The following is a 26,717-nucleotide window of genomic DNA, read 5'->3' on the forward strand; positions in this document are numbered from 1 at the left end:
CAAAAAGCCTGAAAATGTATGTTCCTTCAGGAAAAGCCACTAAAAAATAATTAGTGACATAAAGGTACAGATTCTCAGCTCTCTCACAAAGTGATGAACTGAACTCTTGTGAAATATAGACTGCATAGATTATCCGGTTAGGATTGACCTAAGTTTACTATCTGTAGGACTTGATTACCATATTTATGCTTGATCTCCTTCTAGTTAAAGGACAACTTCCCTTGAATTCATGAATTCTTTTCTCTGCTACATCATTTAGAAGCAATTCTTCCTTCTCTTCTTCTCTACTGATATGGTTTGAATGTGTATGCCCCTACAAAATTCATATATTGGAATTTAAACCCCAAGATGATAATATTAGAAGATGGGACCTTTGGGAGGGGACTAGGTGAAACCCTCATTAATGGGAACAATGCTTTTATGAAAGAGCTGGGAGAAATCACTCGGGCCCTTTTGACCCTTCACCTTCTGCCAGGTGAAGATGCAATAACAAGATGACACCTTGGAAATAAAGATGAGCTTCACCAAATCTGCTGGTACCTTGATCTTGGACTTCTCACCCTCCAGAACTATGAGCAATAAATTTCCATTGTTTACAAATTACCTAGTATGTGGTATTTTGTTGTAGCACCAGGAATACATCAAGATCTCCTCTACACATACCCTTTCCCCGGCTTCTCCTTTACTACTTCTCCTCCTTCTTCCCCTTTCTCCTCTTCTTCCTCCTCTCCTTTTCCTCCTCCTCCTCTTCCCCTCTTCCTTCTCCTTCTCCTTTTACTCTTCTTTTTCCTCCTCCTCGTCCTTCTCCTTCTTCTTTTCTAGCTTATTTATTTCAGAAAGCATGGTTCCTTTAAGAACTCAGTCATATCAACTAGTTAAGACTTTATTCTGAGCAATGCAAGATGCCACTGAAGAGCTTTGAGGAGAGAAAAATGACACAGAAAAATGACACTTTTCTGTATATTTTATGTAGAAAAGACTGTAAGACAGGAGTGGAATGACAGATGATAAGGGGGGAGACTTCAGGTAAAATATGTGTACACACTCACACACACAGCCCTTCATGGTATGATATGTGTATGTGCCAGTCTCTCCTCCCTTATTGTATATATTTTTAAAAATTTCTATTGTCCATGGAAATTAACAACACTGTCTCCCTTACCACTTGAAGATACGGATTATGGTCACAAGGTCTGGAAAACCAAAAATAAACAAGGAAATTTTTTTCCCATCATTCTCACCCCCTATTTAGGAGTAAAGACCCATATCTTAATTATTGTGCATGGATATAATTGTCCTCTCTACCTCTATCCTTCCCAATACTGAACTGGGTAGAACATTTTTTCTTACATTCATTGTCACATTTCTTGTCTTATCTTAGGCATTCTTTTTTTGCCATTTTTGTTAAAAAAATTAAAATCAGCTGTAAATTGATTTTATGAATGAACAAGTGAATAAAATTTTAAACTAATTAACCAAAGTGGGAATATGAAGAGAATGTCAAACCTGAAACCTGGAAAGGCACCAGAACATTAGTGTGGGCTGTGAACAGGAACTGATCATTAGACCCAAGAAGATAGTGCCTGCAAATAATTAATGCAATTATAACAGGAAGAAGAGAATGTACAAATATATATATATATATATATATATATATATATATATATATATATATATATATATATATATATAGTATTGAGCATTTGCTTTGGGAATCATTTTCCTGAGCATTTCCTTTTTCTATTTAGTTATACATACTATTAGGGTTCATTTTGACATAATTATACAAGCATGAAATAAAGTTTTCTCTGATTCAGTTCCTAGTAATTCCCCTTTCCCTCCCCTCCCTCCGTGTTCCCTTTCCTCTATTCTACTAATCTTTCTTCAATTTATCTATATATTTGCTTAAATTAGTGCCGTGTGTGTGTGTCTGTGTGTGTGTGTGTGTGTGTGTGTGTGTGTGTGTGTGTCTATGATTTACTGTGGTATATTCAAATACCTACATAGGAAATTTTGGTCAGATTCATTCCAGTGTTCTTCCTGTCCCTCCTCCTTTACCCTCAATCCCCTTCCTCTGCTCCATTAACCTCTTCCTACTCTTCCTGAGCATTTTCTATCCATTCCTTAAGTTAATCTTCACAGCAGCCCGATAGGTTTGCATTAATCTAACTTTTTACAGATACTAGCAGCAAGGAACACTTGGGAGAAGTAATGTGTGGACCCTTAATGAAAAGTATGCAAACAACAATTCAAAACTCCACTAGATTAGGTTGAAATTAGGAAGACACTGGTGTGGTTGCTGTGGGGATATATTCTGGCTCTTTTGGGATTTCTTATGAAAACTCTGGGGAGGCTGAATCAGCACATACAGGAAATCAATGGTTCCATATATAAAAAGTTGAAGGAGACAGAGAAGCAGCAGCTGGAGATCATGGTGCATGGAGATTCCAACTTAACACAAACATGAAGAATGGCCCTGGATTGCAAAAGACTTAATCTACTTACACATAACATATGATGACAGAGTACCATTCCTTTGTGAGACACCTGTATTTCAATTCCTTTCATTTTCATGACATAACTCTCACAGAAAGATATTCTTCTCTTCCTTCCACTCTCCTCCTCCCTGGCTTCACTTCCCTTTCCAGTCCATCTCCTCCACTTCTTCTCCACCTCCATTTTACTCCTTCCCCTCTCCCTTTAATGAAGAACAAAGCTAACAGTTGAACCCCAAGTTTCTGATTTCAAACCCACCATGTGCTGCCTCTATTATTTCTGTGTAAAATATGAATTTTCTTGAGACCTATGTGTTAAGTTAGGTTTTTGGCAGGTGTAGAATTAATTTTAATTTATGTGAGAATAAATTTTAAAAGGAAAATTTGACAGGTAAAATTTGAAGAGTTGAAATTGAGAAAAATCAACATAGTCCCCAAAGCAAAAATTATATATATATAAATTGACTTCTGCTTAACATGTGTTTGAAAAATCATCATTATTTATTATGTTCATCATCAGCCACTTAAGAGCTTGTATTACTGGGGCTGGAATTGCAGCTTAGTGGTAAAGTGCTTATTAGAGCATGCATTAGGCCCTCAGTTTGCTCCTTGGCACATCCCAAATTGATCAATCAATTGATCAGTCTTTTTTGGATTATTTACTAAATTCAGTATTTAGTTTTCCTATCTCATTAGTTCTTTGCTTGATTAAGTAGTATATATAATTATTATTTATTATATTATCTTTATATGAAACTTTCTAATCTTGTGTATTTAAATTCTCTGACTCCGGGCAGTGTCTTTCTATTTTTCCCCTATTTTTTTATTTCCCTTCATTATAGCAGATCTCTGTGTAGCAGTTGCTATGATCATAAACAACCTAATCAAAGCAATCAACATTTGCTACATACCTCCTACTTGTGAGGGCCTGTGCCACATTAGGACTGTAAATGAAGTAACATGCTGTACATGTGTATCCATACAGTATCCACTAGTTACATGTGGTTAATTAAATGTAAATTATTTAAAATAAAATGTTCAGTCCTTTTTCATTGGCCACATAATTCCATTGGTTGTGGTATTGAACAGGACAGGTCATAAAATAGATAAATCATTGTCCATTGTGCTCACAGAAAGTTCTAGAATTAGTGCATAACTTATGCTAGCAATTTATGACTGTATTCTGTGCTGTTTGAATTCACTACTTCTTTCTTCCATTAGATTTTTAGTTCCATCTGCAATACTTGCTGGATGGTAGCTACTCTATAAACAAACATGAATAAGGAGGTGGGGGAAGTCTTAGAATTTGCTCTGCAAAGAGATAAACAATTCAAATATGTCCAATTTAAATTTGTCATGTTTATTTTTTAATTAGTGCTCATCCAGCAAAATTTGTACTCATTTGTATTTAGGAAACCTAAAAAAAAAGTTGGTGAACTAGTATAAAAAGAGTAATGGTTAAATATTTTCTATCTGACATAATCACATATAACAGATTGAATTGTCTCTCTTTGTTTATCTGTTCCATACTTAACTATTGAATATTCTCAGGATTACTTAACCTTTTAAATGTGTTTTATGTAAATGATCTCATTAAGAAAAAATACATTTGGGTCAATTCCAGACTTAAATCTTGTACTTTTAGTTTTTGTTTATACCATAGTTAATACATGATGATGATTTTTTTACAGCTTACCTGAAAATCATTAATTTCATAAATGATATTAGTCAAGATTCTTATTGTTAAGTGACAAATGCCAATCTGAATCAATTTAACAAGACAGAATAACTTAAGGAATACAAGAAATTAGTGAATATCCAACACATAGGAAAGACTGGGGTATAGTTAAGTCTGGCAAACACCTTGATTCAGGGTTTGAAGGACCATAGGACTCTATGTATGGATTGAGCTTCCATTTGCTTATTGACATCATCTTATCAACATATAATGTTATATAGATTTCTTCTGTATGGTGGAACGCATAAATTTTAACTGTTTCTGTGTGTTTCATGTTAAGATTTCAAATCCTAGAGATGTACTTTCTTAGATTAATTTGGTGCAATCCTGTTCCCAAGCTTCCTGGATCATTGAACTCAGCCAGGAATCAGAAAATAATTTTTTTTAACCAGTTTTGGTCCGATTCTCACAATTGGATCAACATGGCTGGGAGATGTACTCATGGCCAGTATTGAGGAAGTTATGAAAAGATAAAGGAAATTCTAGAAGGAGACAAAAACAATACACATCCAGGACAATAATATAAAAGAGTTCCCATTTCTTCTCAAATTTTCATTGGCGACTCAGAAACATTTTCCATATGGTTCCGAGTAATCCTTGGGTCTCAACACTCAGATTGCTGCAGACAGCTCTATCAGGCACTCTCTCCTGTTTTTTTTGTTATCTTTTCTAACAAAAGGAGCAGTGTTAGTATTCACAACAGCACGATACAATGAAATCATCTGTTTACCAAGCACCAAAGGCAGTGTTACATATTATTTAACCCTTATTGTGGTTAGAAAGAAAATAATAACAATTGTTCTCTCTTTTTTCATTGCTAAGATCATAATTGAGCATTTAGCAGAAGTTCCATTCCTGAGTTTCTTTCTTTAATAGGCAGTGACCTTTAACAAATAACCACTAATATAATTAATATTTTCCTTCTCAATCTTGCACTCTCCACCCATTGTCTACATTCTGTCTTTCAAATTATATTGGGTCATACAGAGGACACATGCTAGATGTTTGGATTCCAGAATTACAAGCTTCACAGCCAATGTGTATTTGCATAAAAGCAGACTTCTTTTTCAGACATTAGACACACAGAGCAGCCTTCAGTCTGCCAACTTTATTACTGTTCATTTCACCATCCTACAGCAGCTCTTCCTAAAACAGTACCATTAATCTCTGCAATATAAGGTACTCGTCCATAATCACTCACAGAAGAAATAAGATACTGTCTTGTTCTATGGAATACATCAATGATATGGTATTGTTAAGCATTTTATGATTCAGGAAAAAAAAACATGATAAAACTGAATGAATATTTGAACGAAATAGCTTGAAGACAAAAGTGGAAAGCAGAAAAATAATATAGATCTTTTATTTTGGTTGGGTGTGCTATGCCAGCAATACTGTCAAAATATCTGTGTGCCCATGTGGCAGAAAAATGAAAATGCTTTGATAGGTAGAGACTATCCCATATATTTTACAACAGACAGCCACAACATAACCCTGTATATGATATGTTCACATTTCAAGCCCCATTCTGTGACTGGCTGAACCAGCTAATGGGTTACTCCATATTCGAAGATTTACACTAAGCTTTTTCTTTCCAATTTTCCTTGGACTGCAGGAGTTACTGATGCTGATTGAACACTGCGGCTCAATAAACAACTTTGCTATCTCAAAAAATACACCCTCTTTGCCAGCAAGATGTTTGGAGTGATTCCAAGAAAAAGACAAAAAAAAAGAAAAGTCTGGTCAATGGAGAGAAGGAACCACATTGAAAGGTTTGCAGTCCTATTTTCACTCTGGTCATAAATCATTATCCACTCTGGCATTGATTAATTGGTCTTTCTCGAATTCTCCAGAATTCTTATGAAAATCTAGGCTAAAGCACTATTACACTATTAGCAGAAGACAGAAAGGGATACATTTTCTAAATGTTGTCTGGAGATAACAGTGTGTAGGCAAAAATGTGCCACATTGAAAGTAGCTCTTTGGTTATTTACATTTTTAGAGTGATTTAGTTTCTTTTGTCAAAGTCTTCATTCACCCCCTTTCTTATCTCAGGTCTACAACCAAGCCAGAGAGGGTGAGGGTGACATGCTCTACATAGTCCACCTGTCACTTGTGATACCAGGGCATCCTGGCCCCATTGAAAGTTTCTATGTTATGATGTCTAATTCTTCAGGGTTTATTGCTAATGATCCAGTTTTCCATTGGTAATTGAAGCTAGTATCTTAAACAGATTAAAAATGGGTTAAAACAGCTGTCTGAATGTCACATTTGGTCAGGCTTCTGGAGATGAGGCTCCGAATTCGAACAACAGTTTCACTTTGAGAATTAATAAGCTTTTAATTTGAGGCCTAATGTCTACTGATTCCTGTTTTCTGTTCACTGACTGCTATCTTGCCTTCCTTTACTCCTCAATGACTGCAGTTTTTTATTTTGCTTATGTGTTTCTTTTGAAGAAAGTTTGTAATTACACTTTACAGTTTGTTAGTTACAATTTTAAGTGATACATACTATTTATTAAAGAATAGCTATGCTATAAATTTATCAAAGTATACAATCATACAAAAGGAAATAAACCAACAGGTCACATTCAAAAGCTCAAATACAGACCCATGTATATACAGATACTATGTACATGACAGCTGCTTTTGTGTATGAATGGTTTTACAGAGAGCATTTATAATATTGGCTACCCATTACAGATAATAATGAATCCAGATTCCTATTTTAAAAACATGAGAAGGTTATATTTCAGGCAGATAAAAAATGAGTGAGTCAGGCACAGTGGTAAATGCCTGTAATCCCAGAGTCTCAGGAGGCTGAGGCAGGAGGATCGCTAGATCAAAGCCAGCCTCAGCAACTTAGCAAGGTCATAAGCAACACAGTGAGACCTGCTCTCCAAATAAAATACAAAATAGGGCTGCAAATGTGGGTCAGTGGTCAAATACCCCTGAGTTCAATCCCCAGTACCCTCCTGAAAAAAACCCCAAACCAAACAACAACAACAACAAAATCACATTTAAATTTTTTTTTGTACATGAATAGAAAGGAAAATGATGTCAGGGCTATGAATTGATTGCTTGGAAAGATAAAACACACACACACACACACACACACACACACACACACACACATAAAAGCTACTATTTATTAAACAAATACACTAATAAACTAATCCTTTTAAACAACTTGGGGACATGAACAAAACATTTGATTTGGGGAACTAACAAGAAGTAGTAGGCAATTTGGGATCAGTATTTGCTCCAATGAGTGTAATTATTGTGTAAATTGTGGCTCTTGACAAAAATCTCTGATTCCTGTTGAGATGTTGTTAATGCCCCAGGAAGAAGCCTGCCTTCTCCAGTGTGATTGCTTACAAAGACACAGCTGTTTCCTTCCTCCTTTTTCCCACAGGAGATGGTCAAATTGCCAGTGTTTCATTTTCAAGTGCCATTGTTCACATAGAGCTTTAGGAAAAGGCTCCTGCTTTTTTATTGTTAATCCAATTCTAAGTGATGATCTTTATTTTAATCCTGTAACATTTTATAACAAATTTATTAGGCACTGACATTAGCCACTAAGGCACAAATAGCTCTGTCACTTTTTTTTTAACTTAACCAGTAATTTAGTAATTTATGCAGCCTCAGAATTACTTTATTGGTATGTGAAATCTGTTTTCATGAAGAATTTATGGGAAAAATATAAATCAAGACCTGTTTCTTCAATACCTTTCTAACATCATTCCATTAGTTATGATTCTGACCGAAAAGCAATGTGATAACGTTTATGACTTGATAGGATACTTTAACATCATATTTTATATTGCATATATACAATGATCAAGAAGGAAAGTACAATTGTTCTATATTCTGAGGAAAGAAGTTAAATTTATTCATTAAAGAAATTGAAGAATAGGTTAAAGATGTTAATGATAACTGAATGCGAGCTCATGCTGGGACCTTATATGAATTAGGTTTGGCAGTCTCAACAAACACTAGGCAAGCCCTAGTTATATTCCCAGCCCAATTTTTAACTTGTAATATAATATTGAAATAGTTTTAGTAGGAGTTATCTGATATTGAACACACTTATTTTTTAATACTTTGTTGCCATTCATATATAAGGATTTCTCTTATACATTTAAAAAATAACATCATATTTTTAAATATTTAAAAAATAACATCTCTATTACTGATTAATTTAATTCTTGGTAAATGGTTACTTGCATAAGAAAGGGTTGCATATTACTGAAAATATTACTCCTTTTTCTTAAGTTGAATATTAGCCTTATGTGTCTTCCCCCCCAACACCCAGGCTGCTTCCATTTGCCTATTTCATCTTTTAGTAGAATCATTACCCATTGGTAATTGTTTTTAAATCACCCTGTTAGGATATTTAAATTTATTGATTGCACCAATCTACCATCATTCAAAATTAATCAAGCAAATTTAAATCTTTATATTCTCTATTCCACTTTCATTTCTATGATAATATTAGCATCTTTGTACTCACTGCCAGTGAAAGTTCGTTTAATGGTAACCCTTCATTTTCACTTCTGAGCATCTATATTTATAAATTTCTGAGTATTCTGATTTTTGTAGTTTCTAGTTAGCTATATTTAAAATTCTACTTTGACTTAGTTCTATTATTATCTTACTGAGATAAGTCTTTTTCCCTTAAATTTCATGTTATTCATTATTAATTTTAGCAAAACTCTACTTTATGTAGAGCCTAGTGATAATCAAGCAATAGTCTTAAAAAATAATAATTATTCTTTTGTGGGAGGTAGTAGATATGAACTGGGGGTGGGGAAAGAAAATGAGTCTATTTTTATGCTTTAGTTTTAGCCTAATGATTTCAAGTGTTCACAGCACAGAATTGTGGAAATGCTGAGGAACATGATGCACTCATACCTGTTGAGAAAGTGCAGAGTACTGATCTCAATTAAGTTCTTGAAACATAATTCAATGATTTGATTTAATAACTCACTTTTCTCATCACCTTCACAGAGTTCCTGGGATTTGCATGATTCTTTCCCAAGAGTTAAATTGGTTAAAAAAAATATGCAGCAAGGTATGGCATAAAATACCTTTGGGGTCACTAAAGAGTCTAATGGCAGAATAGGTACTACAGATCCTGGAAGAGTATTAATCCCATGAGGTGTCCCAGGACAAAGGGTTTTATGTCACAGAAGATGTATAAATAAGTCAGGCAGTGATGAAAACTCTACATATATTCAAACCTCGAGCTTCCAGTTCTTTAGCCTCTTCTTAGTTTTTAAAATAACTTTTAATACCCCACATACTATTTTTGAGAAAGAATAAAACAAGGGTAATTTGATGGGAGTTTGAGATACAAATGATGCTAACACAGAATTTACTGTATGAAATGTATTTGAAAACTTTGGTTTTTGGGTCTTTCCTATTAACATAAAAACATTACTCAAAACAATACTTTCTTAAAAATCAGGGCAAGATTTAATAAAAGATATTAATCTATTTCTCAAGACAAGAATTATTTCCTTTTAAAGCACTCTGAATATTTAATTCTAAGCACCGTGTCTCAGTGCTTGCTTGCAAAAAGAATAAAAACAAGAACTATATTTGACAGAAACAAATTATTGAAAAACGGGTCTAGAAAAAGAATGTCTGAAAATTGTTTTAAATAAATGTGTGCTATAAATCCTGTATCTGTCCAGGTATTATCATTATTTTTTTTTGGAAAGAGTACTATGGTACTATGGTCTAAGGGCAGTTATAGTGACCTGCTGTCTTCCATGGGAGAGAGAGAATTTATTTTCACCAATTAAAGATTCTAAATAATATTTTTATATAAACGCTTTTCTGCAATATTAAAATGTATATTTTTTCTTAGCTAATATCTACAGTAATCAAGATAAAATAGTGCGTTTTTTAAAATAACCTTTGTGATAATTTTGTATTTTTGCCATGTGTAGGTGTTTCTACAATACAACAAAATTCAATAAAGCAATGTTTGCTTTGTAATTGGTCTGTTTTTCATCATATTGATAACAGGTAGGTCTCATCTTTAACCCCCACATAGTATGTATCACCACTATATTATATTAAGGCAACATTATTTGTAATTACTCTAAGAGCATTTTATGATGCATCTATGTTAAATAGATCTCTAAAATGTATTGTCCATTTACCATGTGTTTTTAAAGCTATTTTTAAATGAATAAATGTATCTTTTCTCTTTTACCATTTGCTTTTTACAGTTACTGAGATAATTATTTTTAAAAACTCAGAAACTACTTTTGGAGAATTATATCCTACAGTTATAGTTTACCATGAAGAATGATGAAGTATTTATGAAGTACAATAAGATAGAATATTATTCTTTTGTACCCATCTGCCCCAGAGGTAATTGTTCAATATCCAACATCTCAAACAATTATAATTAACTATTCTAAAGCAATTAAGAACTATGTACTTGCTTGTAATTCTCATATTTACTTACACTTAAAATAATTCATTAAAGTAATTCTGTTGAGAAATGTTTGTGGTAATTTTAAAACTATCTAAAGGTCATTATGGTGTGGTGGAGGCTTCAGATCTGGAAAACAGTGCTGATAGAATGAGCTGTGAAATTCCAACTACAGGTCATGGTCTCAATCATTGTATTTTAATGACTTTTATAGGTCAATGCCAATTCCTAGCTGTCACTTTTCAACCCGTACCTGAATTAGAAGACAAGATTATTCATTTTGCTACAAAATATTAATGTGAAGACCTAAAAGTGACAAAATAGTCTATTTTTTGGTTTTTCTACAAGCAAGTTTGTTTTACATTAAATGGCTTTTTTACAAATTTGAAATGTGAATATATTTTATTTTTTCCCAGTGAGTACACAATACACAATTGTTTGACAATACTATTAACCAATTTTATGCCAATTTCTTTGCCAATCTAACATCAAATGAAACACATTAAAATTTTTGGATGCTGTTTGGTGACTTAAAAAAACTACAGTTTTTTAAAAGAATGCATCTATAAAACAAAGTATAAAAAGTCTACCCACGGCCACAGAATCCCTTATCTTGCAACACTTTTAAAGTCACAATAAATGATTTTAAAATCATGGAATTAAAAAGAATTAGTAAATTACATGTCATTTAAAGAAATGCATGGTGCTTCATTTGATTTACACATTATAAAGAAGGAAAATAAAAGTAACTTCACCTCTAAGATAATGTGGAAAGACATGTAGCTTTACACCAATTCTTGTCATGTAACTCTATAAACACAGTATACAGAAGCAGATGAAAAAACTAACATTAGTGAATACTATGGTTCTGCATATCTTTAATACTGACACACAATTGCTTTCCAGTGGAGATAATCCCCTGTTTGGAGCTCATTGGCATCATTATTGTTTTATTGTCAATGGACAGTTACATATTTTTATTGAGTAGAAATTAGGAAGTGTTCCACCAAAGCACATACAAACTTTCAACTCAAATTCAATTGAAAATATATTTAAATACCCAGAGCATTAAACCATGACATAGAACACCATTAAATCTGCTATTCAAAGCAAGTAAACTTGTAATGGTTTTACTTCCCTTTGGTTGTATGATAACTTAACATGCTGGTCCTTGTTTTCTTATATTCTCTCTTGAATTGGATGCAAATCCTCTGAAGGGATCAATTATTTTCATGCCCCTGTACTATGCTAACTTTTTAAAAAATGGCATGGAAAAGATTTAGAGGAGGGTGGGTTGACTCCCTGGCATACACTGGCATACCTGAGTTTGGGCACTGACATGGTTATTTTCTCTAAAGAGACTTTACCCGTTATAAATGAAGCAGTACTTGTGTCTGTCTTGACTTCACAGCAGTGTTGCCTGTAAGTGCAAAGTAAGTTACATTCTCTCCCACCCACTTTTCCTTCTGATGGTTTATGTAGGCTCTGATTAGCAGAGTTAGCTCAGTGAATTCCTAATCGCATTCATTCAATCAGCTACACAATAAAAATCTACGAATTTTCTCTTAGATTTGTGTTATTCTGTTGACATTCTGGCTTGTACTGACTGGTAGCTTTATACGTGTATCATGTTGATGAAGATTTCTGATTTTTAAGAGTGTTCCTGAATTTATATAGCCATAGCATGTTATTTTGCTCTATAAAAGGATGACCATATTGGGTGGAAGATTTTTTGGACAAATTTATTTAAAACTAAGTTTAATGGGCAACATGGATTATTCTAAAAGAACATTCCAAGTAACCACAGGGTTTGTATTGCATTACCTAACAGTTAATTTTTTGTGTACTCAAGACAATCAGGAAGGTATGATGCTATGTTCCAATTATTCTGCATGTTATCTACATAAAGACATATTTTTTTAAGTCTTGGTTTATTAATTGCCTACAAATGCCAGTTACCAGGAGTCAAGAATCTGTATAATCTATGTGATAAAATTTTAGACTAAATTCAGTGATTGAGGAGCAAAAAGATGAAATACAAATGAATATAACTTCTTAGATATTTGTTTTGAAATAAAGGAGGTGAATTAAGGAACTTCACAAATAAAAAATAAATTCCTCACATCTTAGAGTTGTGAATTATTATGTATTCATTTTTTTGCAAAAGCTTTTTCTCCTCTCCCAGTCTCTTTATCCCAGAGAAATCAAACTGCATGAAAATCCAGGCACTGATGGTAGAAAGCTGATAAAAGGTTTAATAAGTGTGTCTCAGAATTCCTTTTCTCTTCAGTGAAGAAATGAACTACACACGACACCGAGAAGATGTTGGGGTCCATAAATAACATCACATTCTAGGCTTGCCTGTGCTGATGCAGTCTCAGGGAATTCAAAAGATGGAGCCATTGAACTATGTCATCCCTTTGCTATGACAACAGGACATGAACCGGTGACTGAGCCAATAATGCAGAGTATGAGACCTATTAAAGGGTCTCCTACTTGAAAACTGATCCTGATTGTTACATCGAATAGTTTTGAAGTACTGAATATATCGTAGGAAAAACATAAGAAAATATAGTCAGAGCTAGAATTTAAGATTGCGTAGGTAGCACATGGGAAAATGTCACAAGTGGGAATTTCAGGAAGGTTATCTTCTACTTGACTGATTGACTATACATGTACAGTAGCTAACATATATTTCAAAGTCACATTTATTTTGAGCATACGTAGCTGATGTTCAACTTCTTGTTCTCAAAGTCGTGAAAACAAATGAGGGAGGACACTGTTATTAGTGTCCACTTACAAGGTTTGGTTTTATTTAAAAAGTGTATAAACATGCATTTTTTTTCTCCCTTTTAATTTTTTCTTTTCAATTTACTCATTCAAAATGGGTCAAACAGATTTTAGTTGGTAGCCAATTTCTGAGAATGTATCATCAAATATTTATTCCAATAAACTTATGGATGGTGAACTGAACATACTCTTAGCACTGCTTTTTAAGCACTTGCAATTTGGCTCTACCTTTGGTGAAATCAACTTTATATCTTAGTTAAATGAAACACAAAGTTGTATATAGACTGCATTTTTTCAATCATGAATTTAAGTGATTCAGTTTTATCCTTTAGTGTGTACTGTACATGTATTAGAAAGACAAAACAAGATATTGCAATAGATTTCATGTTTGGAAGCAGCCTGAGCATGTCCTAATAATAAATTGCTTCTTTACTTGCTAGATAGTCGCGAGTTCATTTTGTTTGTTTCCTTGGGGAACTTCATGTTATATTCTGACTTAATGAGTTGGAGAGATTAATTATGGTAATTCAGAAAATGCTGTTTTAAAAAGCTATAATATAAATACAGCTCTTGTGAAACACCTTAATTTCCTTTTGCTTGTCGCCATTCTCAGATGGGTCAATTACAATGACAAGTAAAGTTGATTCTAAATAAAACTTTAATTATCTTTTTTTAAAGCAAGTTTAGTACATCTTTGCTATCTGCATATTTTAATGCATATTCAGCCTAAAGACTTAAAATTCCTTCTTTTGACCCCTTGCTTTTGTCAATAGCAAAATCCATCTTTCTTCTCTTAAAAACAGACTCATTTTCTGATGTTCAGACTTTGCCAAGACCATTGTTCCTTCGCATCTTCCTATTTCTACACCCCAGCTGAAAACCATCTAACAGAATGAGTTACACCAGCATTATCCAACCTAGCTTACAGTACAGAAACCCCCTTCACATTCAATCTTTTCTTCATGTCATAAGGAGTAAAGATTTGTGCTTATCACCAAATAAAATTGCAGTGCAAAATTTAAACATAAAAGTTACACAATTAAGAAAGCAACAAGGCCTTTAATATTGTGTTGTGTTACACTTGTGTTACGTGTTGTATGTCAGTATGTCTGTATGTGTGTATGTTCATATATCATGCAGTGATATAACAATTGGCAGATGAGGAGTGCTCATGAAAAATTTTAAAAATGGATCCAAATTTCTTTGACTCACATGATTCAAATGGTTCAATTTAAATTGGGTAAACAGATAAAAGTAAAGATGTCTTTAAAATTAAGCTTATAAGTTTTTCTAGGTGTTCAAAAATAAAACCTAAAAATGTTGATGTCTATAAAATAATCTGATTAAATTCAAAATTTACAAGTATTGTTTCAAAATGTGAACAGAAGGAGGTTAACAGATAAAAAAGAAACTAGAAAGTTCTAGGTATGGATTTCATAGAGGAAAAATGTGTTTCTGGATAAGAGTCTATATGATGGTAATTTTAGGCTTAAAAAAAGACATGTTGGAGATATAATTAAATCATTTGTGTTCTATAACTGGGCTTGTTATCAATAAGATATGTACAGTTCTATGTTACCTTTTTACACTGAGATACAACTTAAGTGTATTTTTAAGTTAATGAGGGCTTAGTCTATGTAAAGGTTTTATTGTAAAACACAAAAGTACTTTGCTACTTTTCTACAAAATGTTAGAAGCTTTCAGCCTTTCTTTAATTCATGTTTTAGATGTGATATTATGTTGTGTTTGCTCAAGTTTACAACAATTTATGTAGGCTTTATAAAATGATGTCTAAAAAGCAAAGATCAGCTTCAGAGCTATAGTAAAATTCATGAAGAGCCCCTTACTTGAGATAAGGCTCTATGTCCCATCTCACTGCATGTGAAAGTGACTATAAAAGAAATAGGCTAGATTTCAGTACATTAAAAGTTGTGTCCAAAGGTTAGTTTTTGTCATGATTACCAGGATCTCAAACAGGGGATATAATGTATAACTCCACCAAAATTCAAGGTAGCTATTATATGAACTAAATATGTTTTTACTCTTGATAATTTTATTTTGTAGTTTTCTTATAAATGGTCTAAAGATTGCCTGTTTTGCAGAGGTACTGCTTTAAGAACTCACAACCTGGGTTAATTTAAGACAAGGAGTTATCACCTACAGGATAGAGAGATAGACATTAAAGCCCAGTGCTCTTAATATAAGGCTGTTAAAACTTATTTGCTAAATGTTTAAGATTAAGTTTTAAAATTAAAAATTTGACTCTTGCCCTCTGAGTCAGTCTGAGTCAGGGGATAGGGGACTTTTCCAAAGAGCTTTGCAACTCTAGGCCACATAACCTCCCGATCAGGGAGATTAATGAGACCAGTGGAGGACAGAAAGCCAGTCAGTGCATTTGCTGTGAAGAGGAGGGTCATCAGAAAAGGGAGACATTCCTGATGCTTCTGAGGGAAGCCACATGGTCAAGCAAGGCCTGGACCCATCCTAGCGCAAATGGCACTAGCAGATCTGAGAAGCTGCTGTAAGTTCCCGAGGACTCCCAAGGAAACTTGGCTGACTGTTAACAATAGATAGAAACAAAAGTCAGTTTGACTTGCTTCATCTTAAACACTTAGCAAAGACAGTCAAAGCCAAAACACAGCTATTCCTGGGCATTTTAAATAAAATAATACTTAAATGTAACTTCCATAAATAAGTAAACTGGATTCTTCAAAAGAGATTCTCAAACATGAATGCCTGATAACTATCAAAAGGAACTGCCAAAGTAGTTCTTAGTTCAAGGCCTTTATTTCTAACCTACACAGGTAGGCCTGGTGTTTGCTAGTATGGTTATCCAGCCCTAAGTAACAGAATTAAAGATTTCTCTATTAGACACAGAGGTCATACTAGTAAAAGGATTTTGCAAGTCAGGTGACATTAAACTGTATCTTAATGTTGTGTTTACATCCCTGAAAATTCTGGCAATGTGACAAATATCCTTAAAGATTTACATACTCAGATAAAAGCCATGTTCTCAGCAATCTTAGCTCCTGGTTCTTGGTACTTCCTGGTGGAAAACATTGTTAGTCTTTGTCTTTGCCATCATACTCATTGGCATATTCCTGTGCTATGAGATTTATTGCTGCATCAGTCTGGTTCCAGTACTAATGAATTCTTTTTTCTCTTATAGACCACCCATCACTCAAATGGCCCTCCAGCCAATTACTTCTCAATCAGACTTCTATCATGGACCCACTCAATAGACCCGATTTTTAAAGGGGGACTCCAAACTGCTTGCCCCACACCGTCCCTTTTCAGCCTGAAGAAGCCAGAAAGATTTTCTTCGCCCCCCTTCCTTACAGCAGTAAGGAGTTCCCAAATTAGAAGGGGGAATGAAGCCAGATTAAAAGTTAGGTAGTCAGTGTAGTTAGGTAAATCTAATATCGAGTGAAATCTAAAATGGAGGCCATGCTGGGAATGACTCAGGGAAAACGCAGGACAACTCATGGAATGTTAATGAAGTCCTGAAAAGGCCCTAGGCCAAAGTCCACCTCAAGGAAATGTTAATGGAGCCTGGGAAAACAGCCCCAACAGACTTGGAGATAGCCCATCCCAAAAGGTGATAATTAAGCCCACCTGTAGACCTCCAACCTACAATTCATCACTGAAAGAACTATAAAAAGGGGAAACAACTGCACTTCCACGGATTCCACCTTTTGGGTCCCCTTCTTCCTCCAGGAGAAGTCTTTTCTGCTGTCCTTTAATAAACTTCTAATTTCTGTTCTGACAAAAAAAAAGTTACACAATTAAAAGTTAATATATGGAACCACAGCCTATTAATTCACATATAGTAAAACAAACCAATAAGAACAGACAATAATAGGAACAGAGCTAAAAAGAGTGAGCTTGCATAGCAATGCACAAAAGAAATTATATACAGAGAAAAATCCTTTTCTTCCTGGAGGGCAAGTTTTGTTTTCTTTCTTTTTTTTTATATACTCCTGACAAGAAAGAGTTAAGGTGGATGGTGTACTTAAGAGAAGAACACAAGTAAAATATCTGTGGGATATGTGTGGCTGTGTGTCTTTACATTGCATTTACAGTTCTTTTAATAGTACATAAATAAAAGAAATTGTTCATTGCACTGTTTAGTGTCATCACGTTCATGAGTTGGGACCTGATGATCCTTCAGAGCAGCTTTGTATGTCTCCTCTCGGTTACTCTAAAAAGAGATGGAAACAAAAGTCAGGAATAAAGCTCAAGAGTTAAATGATGCATTCTTCTATCCTGACCCGCATATTCAAAATCAGAGCAACCGGATAGTAAATGAAGATGAAGTCATCAGAAAGATCTTGGTGTGTTTGTGCAATTCATTTTCGTTGAACCAGAGAAACAAGGAAAATAGAAACACTGTAGTATCTGGAGATTTAAAATTCAACTAGAGCTATTTTATTTTCACTCCCTGCACACCTACGATTATGTCAATATAAAATTTAAAGAAAATTTCAAGTACCCATGGGCCAAATGAAAAATTATAAATAAATCTTAATACTGATCTGATTGATAATAGCCAATAATGATAACTCAGATCCATAAACGATAAGTTTGAAACTATTTTCCCTTTTCATTAGCTCATGAACTCCTCCAGCCTGTGATGTGAGCATAATGGTAATCATAAACTATTTTTCCATGAGGAATTCAAGAGATCATAAAAGTAGCTTTGTCTTCTCATGAGCTATAATCAGGCAAGGGGTTGAGAACATTAGAAGCCATGGCTGTTCTCTTAACAGACTTGGTTAAGCTGAATTCAAAGAAGCAGTTGACAATTTTAAGCAGGCATCATTATAATAGGGAATAGGGAGTTGGTAAATTTCCTAATGGAATTAACACAAATTCAATGTTTTTAATTGGACGAACTGTGACATCCCTATTTTTCACCATTACCTCATATTTTTATATTTAGAAAATATGAAAACCAATGCCAGTTCTTCATTCAAAAAGATAAACTTAATCAATAGCTATATCATTATAATAAAAATATTGTGAACTAACTCAAATCAAAGATCAAATTTTTTTTAAGACTGACTCCATAAATTAAAAAAAAAAAAAACGAATGAAGAGCAAATAAATGAAGAATAGGAAGAACTACTAAGAAGACTCTTTAAAGTACCAAAGGGCCAGAATTTCTCTCTTTTTTATTGTGCTGAGTTTAAAAGAGCAAGAAAAGTATCCAGTGAACTACATTTAATTTAACTTGTAAGTGTTGAGACTCTTTGCCCACGTTTAAACAATTTTCTGTTGTTTTATGGTTGTTTATTTTGGTAATGGGGTTTGAACCAAGGGTGCTCTATCCTGAGCTACATCCCCAGCCTTTGTTATATTTTATTTTGAAACAGGATCTTACTAAGTTGCCCAAGTTGTCCTCAAGCTTGTGATCCTCCTGCCTCAGCCTCTGGTAGCTAGAATTACAGGTGTGCACCACCATGTTTAAAGTAATTCTTACATAGCATAAATCAGCTTGAAATATAAATGAAATATTTATGTCATCGACCTGCTATAAATAGCAATCATCTACGTTATGACCAAACTTGTTTAAAAATCATTGATTTTTTTTCCTGTAGCAGGGAAAGTTTTCTATCATTCTTAAATTTGTTTAATATGACAATATTATTAATCTAATATTTTTTCTGAATCACAATAAACCATAATTTTTATTATTTTGGTTCTGGGGATTGAACTCAGGGATGAGCTTCCATTGAACTACATCCCCAGTGCTTTTATTTTTCATTTTGAGACAGGGTCCTGTTGAGTAGCTGATGGTTTTACTAAATTGAGGCTGGCCTCAAACTTGGAATCCTCCTACCTCAGCCTTCTATGTCATAGGGATTACAGCTGTGCCACACCGTGCTTGGCTATGGTAGCCTTTTCAGTGACCTAAAACACTTACATAATTCACCTGTAAACTGTCCTTGAGTATTTGAGCCCATATGTCCTATGTCAAGAAGGTCACTGGCATTGCGCTGGTGGCCTCCCCTCAACACCTCTGGTTTCCTGGGTCCAGTGGATCCTTTAGAAGAAGCTGTTCCTGATGAGCTGTGGCCACCTGGAGATGGGAAACTGGGCTTGCTATAGGGCACCAAGGCCTCCTCTGAAAAAGAAAAATAAAAAACAATAAAGGGCTAAATTGAACTGCAGCCTGGGAAAATAACATGAATTTAACTCTTACAAGTTAAGCTCAGAATGGACCATTTTACTATTTCATTCTTTAGTAAAATTAAAATTAAGAGGTTTAATCAAGACTGGATATTAAAGGAATTTCCATGTGCAAGCAACATTTCCTACAATAGGATCTGAAGCAGGATTAAATTAAAAGAGATCTTGGGATAAGTATACACTGTTGTATATTATTTGCAAAACTTAAATTCATTATAAAAGAGAGCAGCTTACAGTGAACTACTTTGTTTCAAAAAAAAGCATATCTTAGAATAATTTCTAGAGTTCAATGAGGCTTCAATATTCCCATCAAAACAGAAGAAACGTGGTTTTGTTTTAGTTTAAACCACAGCAATATTTTCTCAATCAATTTAGATCAAGGATTTTGTATTAACAAATTAAGTAAGTTTCTTAAATTTTTGTTGTTGCTTGGGACATAAATATATTAATTGAAAGGCTAGGAATTTCATTAAAAGAAAAAGAGAAACCCACCCAATTTTAACAAATGTGATAATATTTATTTTGTATATTGTCTCCCAACAAATAACTGATCAAATGTATTATGAATAATTATTTAATATTTTGAATCCTTCTTTCCTTCTCCTTTCCTCCTCTCTTTATTTCTTATCTCTCTCTTCCTGTCTTTCTCTAGCTCTTTCTTTTCATCTCTCCACATCTTCCTCTCCACCCCAACTACTCTATTTCTTTCTTTCTTTTGAGGTTTTGGCCATTAACAAGTGATTAGATGATGAAAAATTGTTGGCTGAATTTACTGTTTCTTGCCTTAGATAGTCTTTAATGACAGGGATCACATAATTTTTCTCTCACAGCTTGAATGGTCAACCATTCCTAAACATTTCAGTAAATCTAGATATTGAAATTGTCATCTTCTGGCCCTTGCACAAATTGAATTTTTCAAAAACTTGAGCACAGTGTTGTAACAAAATGTAATTACAGAAATGCATGGGGAGAGGACTTGTCTAATAAAGATTGAGTCCAAATGAATGTGGAATATGTTTCAAAAGTTGTGTGCATGTGTATATGTTTATTAATACTCAGTAAATCCTGATGCAAGATATTCCAAAAAATGCAATAGCCTCACCCCTAATTAATGTCCAATCAGAAACCATGAAATTTATGTTTTAACATTTCCAGGAAGTGTGATTTATAAACAAGAGCATTCTTGTCTCCATGTGAACAGTCATCTACATTTAATCAGTTAACCTTTTCTAACATGAGGTCAGTTGGTTGGTCATTTATTTGTAAATTTATAATCTCAATTAATTCACCTAATTGACTGACAGGAGCTCTCCTTTCAAGTGACTGGTTACTTCTGTCAAAATGACAATCTCCTTGAAGGTAGAGATTAAACTGACACAAAAGCTGAAATTTAGTGGTCTTAAAGCTACTCAATAGAAAAGGTAAAAGGCAAAAAAGCCAAAATTGTCCCCTTAGACCGTAGATGAAGGCTGGAGATCTCTTGGATTCAAAGACCTATGGAGTGGTCAATTTGAGGAGCAATCACCACTGTAATCAGTTTCAAGGAACATGCCTCTGAGGTCTGCTTGAGAAATTCCTACTTCACTTACTGACTTAAGGCAAATATCTCTTGGATGCCCTTAAACAACTGCCATTTCTAGAATACCTGGTAGAAAATAAAAGGGTCACAGCCCACACTTGCTTGGGACTGTGCAGAACACACCTGATCCAACCCCTTGTTTGTGTGGGGCGTTTTGTGTGTCTTCTTGGCGTTCTGTGGAGCTTATCCATTCCTGGGTTTGTCGTTGCCACTCTAGGGAGGTTTTGGCTGGACAATCCAAGTAGCTCTTTGGGTCTTCTAAGCTGGAGGCATGTTGTCTCTCTAGAGAGCTTCCTTTTCTCTCTGTTGAGTTTTCCACATGACCAGCATGCTGGCTCGGGCCTATTTGCTGCCTTAAACCCTGGCCTGGTGGGGGATCTGGTGGTGGTGGAAGATCTAAAAATTTTGAATAATGTTTAGAATGGACTAAAATTTAATGAAAAAATACAGGTTTTAGTTCAAGTTGGAAAAAAAAAAAAACTCCTGCCCTCATACAAGTATCACCCATGCAAAAACAAACAAACAAAAAAAAAAAAAAACAGAGAAAAATAAAAGTCAATTATTGATATGTAAAATGCATATTATTGGTGTCTCTGCTGTCTTCTACCACAGCATCATTGAAATCAAATTTACTGGATTCATCCAACTGTTAAACATGGAAAATGTTTTCAATTGCACACTGGGGCTAACATTCAAGGTTAAAGGGCAACTTAAGGGTCATAATTCATTTTCATCCTTCCGTTTTCAAAGTAGAAATACTATGGCAAAAAATAAAATAATAACATCACTAGAAATTCTAGCAACTGTGCTAATAAAAGAACAAAAGCCAGCCTGCCAATCTCCATAGGAAACATCACCCTTGGGAAATTAAGAACTATATGCCGTATCATATGCAACATATGATTGCCTATACCCAAGTATGTGGCACATTCAGCAATAGTCAAAGGGTTAAGCTAACATTTATTAAATGCAATTAACATTCTGCCTGACAACCAATTCTGGCTATTCGTTTCATGAGTTAGCTAATGAGTTACAACTAATATATTATAATCTTCCAATGTATTAATTTTAATAAATAATAACCAATGTTCAGCATACAGATTGAATATGCTTTATGGTACTAGAGTTGGCAATATATCATGGAAATTTGAGAAGTAGTGGAATAGATAATTTTTTAGAAATGCTTTTTAAATTAAATATCGGAAATGAAAAACTTTAAAGTTCAAGTATCAGCAAATTTTTCATTTTCCTTTTATTAGCTATTCATATCTAAAACTTTGTGTCTTGAAAATCTTCCACTGTGAAATCATACTTCCTTCCTTAAATATTACACCAGCTGAAATGATTTATTTTTTTTCCTTTAGTACTGGGCATTGAACCCAGGGGAATTTTGCCACTGAGCTACATCCCCAGTTTTTTTAATTTGTTATTTTGAGGTAGTTTTGTATGTTGTTGAGAGTCTCATTAAATGCTAATGATTGAGGCCAGCCTCAAACTTGTGACCCTCCTGACTCAGCCTCCTGAGTCATTGGTATGGTAGGTGAGCATCACAACAACCAGGTTTAAAATAATTTTTAAATCCTTCTAAATATTCATTTAGCTTGATTTATTGTGATTTTGTGTATGCTATTGCGTACTTCTTAGTTTATCCTTAGAGTATTGGCAATTATGTTATTTATTCATAAAAAGCAAAAATCATGTATACTATTTATTTCATTAATTAGAAGATACTGTACTTAATATAGCATTGTTATGACACTTTTATAACCAGGTTCTTATTTCTAATAATATTATCATTGAATTTTAAAGGGAAAAGTATAAATTTCTTATATAGAAAAAATAGCTTTTTCAAAGGAATGTTAAACTGGTCATTCTAAGATTTATACTTTGTCTTAGGAGCAAAATTATATTATTCTCTACTGCACAGAGAATCTGGAGCACCCAGGTTGGATGGTTACTAGTTCTTATGTATACTTTTCACATTATATTATGAATTTCTAATTATTGAGGGGAACAGAGTCTCTGTCTGGGAAAATAAGGTTTTATTCCAAACATTTCTTCCAAGATGAAAAGCTAATGTAATGTTGAGATATCTCTTTGTTGGATAATCTAATGAGTTTGGGACTCCCATCACTAAACATTATTATAAATGCAAATTAATTATTTCATTTGAGTTATTGTTCTTAGAGAGACAGCAAGGAGAAATTATAAAATTTGCTTCCAATATAACAGATCTTCACATTGATTTTTACTCTCCATCAGAGCAGCTTAATTTCTAAAATGGTCAAAATGGTATCTGCTTATGCCAGCTAAAACTCTGAAGACTATTTAATATAACCTGAAATTATATAGCTTCATAATTAAGTAATATCCTTGAAGACTGTGTCTTCTAAGAAGAAAGGGCATTGCAAGCACATTGAAATAAACCAACGGGAAAGGGAAATGGAATTGCAAATGGGTATAGAAAAATAAAAATATATAAGCAAATACATTTTATCTAAATTAAATTTATTATTCAATTGTAGGTTGATTCATCTCAACAAAGTCAATTCACTAAAGAGTATCTTACTAGACTACTGAGAATTAGCTATTGTCAGGTGACCACAATCCCATGACATAAATGTTGTTATTGTCCTCATTTTTTATTTGAGAAACTGGGACCACAAAAAAATGAAGTATCTCCATTCTGGATCTTTCCTCCCAAGAACTGCAGACTCTTCTAACCAAATCTACATGGCACAATTCCACTTGGATATTTAGAAAGCTTTTCAAATTGCACATATCAGAACTGAAATCTAGTTCCTCCTTTATAAAATGTGTGTCTTGCATGATATTCCTCTTCCCCACCTGTGGCAATTTCATCCTACAAGTTCACCAAAGCTATGAAGTGACCTTTAAGCTTTGCTTTACTAATTTAATTAACAAGACCTGTGAGCACCATTTCCAGAATTCCTCACTTCTCATCGCTTTCACTTATTTCTGACTTGTTATGAATCCCCTATGTTGCTTCTACAGCTTCCTAAGTATGTGATCTGTTTTACACCTTTTCCCCATTAAATATAACACAACAGTGGAGACGATCTTTTTAAAAAGAAAAACAGAGAAGATCATGTCACTCCTCTGCTCCCCCCCACCCCCCACTCCCCACCCCTCTCTCCAGTAGCTTCCCACTCAACATACTGTAAGGCTGATTGCAACACTGCAGCTTTAAGGTCCTACATCATATGTGCTCTTTTGCTTGTCTGACTTCGTGTTCTATTTTGTTTTTATGCTTGCTCTAGTCATTTTTCTCCCCTAACATTTTTGGTAAATAAGCCCCAGGTTTTATTGCTGTTTTTTTATGTCTTTGAAGGACCTTTCCTTGGATATCTTTGCTTTCATTCTTCTAGTCTTTTCTCCAATGTCACCTTGTATGTGAGGCCTTCCCTAAAGAACATTCTGAAAAATATCTCTTCCCTACCTCCATATTTCTCAACTTCTTTCCCTTTTGTCTTTTTCCTCATGGCAATGATCACCCTCTTATCAACTGCTTTTTTATATTCATGTATTACTGTTGGTCTTTATCTATCTTCCTACACTCAAATGTAAGCTCCATGAAACCAGAGGATTTTGTCTATCTGGCTCCTATTGCCTACCATGTGGAATACACTTAATATATATTTTAAGGGGTAAAGCTAATATTTGACAGAGCTTGGAAAGGGCCCCTTTTCTGAACAGGGCATTAAAAACCAGGGGAAAGGGAACACAGGTTGTAGTCTAAGGAAAATCAGTTTGTTGGGTAGAGAACTGCCAATTTTTACTCAGTGTGTTGGCTTCAAAGGTATTTTTTGACTCATTATGCAAGTGGATAGAAGATGTGGATTCATCAATGTCTCCTTAGGTGTGCCTGGGTTTTGGTATAGCTTTTGGGACAGACACAGAAATATCCATTCCAATTCTTCTGGGACACATGGAGGATACTTTCTAGTACTAGACACCATGGGAGAGAGTTTTTGATAATGACATATGAGACATGAAATAGGTTCTTGTCATTAGAAACTCCCAATGATCACCCATTATCTGTCTTTGCCTCACTCAGAAACCATAAATATTTCTGAAAATAATGCCATCTCAATTCTGGAGAGACCTACACCCTTACATTACTGCTTAGAGGAGAACCACCTGACCTTGATAGATGAGTGTGTCAATAAGAAAGTATCTTTTACTGTGCCAAGACACTGAGGGTTAGAGGTTGTTTGGTAAAGCAGCTAGCAGTAATTACCCTAATTAATATAGCCATAAAACACTATTGTAAAATCTATAATGTAAAAGTTTTATTGTAAAGTGTCCATACACTATAAATTACTAGGCAGCAATCTTCCCAAAAAGAAAAGTTTGATTTTATGTAAAGAAGTTTTGAATTATTCCTGACACATGGATTCATATCATGTAAGTGCCATGTCATAAGCATTTATTGTAAAATAACAATATTCTTAAGGCCTCCAAAATAAATGTCCTTGTTTCACAATTAAATGTGTCTGGATTGCACATGTGGGAAGATATGTGAGCCAAATTTCCTTTGCAATATCACTTAAAATATATCTACTAATAACACATAATTCATAATCACTTTTCAAAATTGAAATTTAGGGACCTATTTTTTTTAGAAAGATAAGCAATATATTGATCATGATTTAAACTAGGAGGAAGATAGTTTTATGTGAACATATTGAAAAATATTGCAGAAAAAAGGATTATAGAAGAAAAAAGAGCACTCTACTTTTTGTATATTTAAATTGTATGCCGTCCACATATACTACATATGGTCTTCAAAGATTTGTAAAAAGAACACACTATATTTTTCTCTGTTGCCACAATATTCTGAGCAGAAAAAAATATATAAAATTATTAATTCTCCAAGTTGTAGCATATCAGTGAGAGCAGTCTTTTCTATTTAGAGTGAATAAGATCAACACTGCAAACTGTTCTAAGTGCTCAACTAATCTCCAGAGCATGTGGAGCAGAAAGGCTTTGTTCACCACAGGGTATCTATTTAGAGAGAATGAAAAACTCAATTGGACCCTTAATCTTCATATTCCATAGAAACACTTCCCCATGAAAACAAAATAAGCAGGATATATGAACAAACCTGAAAGCTTTTAGAACAAGCATGTTTGGCTTTTTTAAGCCTTCTTAGCATTACAGGGTGACAAAAGAAAGCACAAAGATGGCTGCCTGACACAGAGTGCCCCTTCCCACAAAGGAAAATGCTTTTTTTTTTTTTTTTCCAAAACAAGCTTCATTCTGTTTCATAATGATGGATGTAAGAGTGCTAAGGACTAGGTCATAGCTTCTCAAAGGTGGATGTCCATTAATTTTAACCCATGGAGCTTCAAAACTTCCTATAATAGGATTATACCTCAGAATAATCATGAATGTCTCCATGGTTTATTTGAACATATCCCCAAATGTTTCAAACATTCAGCATGGCTAG

At 34.1% G+C, this 26,717-nt stretch overlaps 1 protein-coding gene across 1 annotated transcript in view; it reads right to left on the minus strand.

The window, feature by feature from the left end:
- Positions 1-384: 384 nt before the first annotated feature.
- The window catches only part of LOC143387941 (roundabout homolog 2-like), a 96,474-nt gene continuing 70,141 nt past the window's right edge, over positions 385-26,717 (minus strand). The window contains 3 exon segments of the mRNA XM_077108196.1: positions 385-569; positions 19,400-19,600; positions 21,368-21,640. Of these exon segments, the coding sequence (XP_076964311.1) occupies positions 385-569; positions 19,400-19,600; positions 21,368-21,640 (659 nt within the window).

Source organism: Callospermophilus lateralis, unplaced genomic scaffold, assembly GCF_048772815.1.
Source record: "Callospermophilus lateralis isolate mCalLat2 unplaced genomic scaffold, mCalLat2.hap1 Scaffold_1907, whole genome shotgun sequence".
NCBI classification, from domain to species: domain Eukaryota; kingdom Metazoa; phylum Chordata; class Mammalia; order Rodentia; family Sciuridae; genus Callospermophilus; species Callospermophilus lateralis.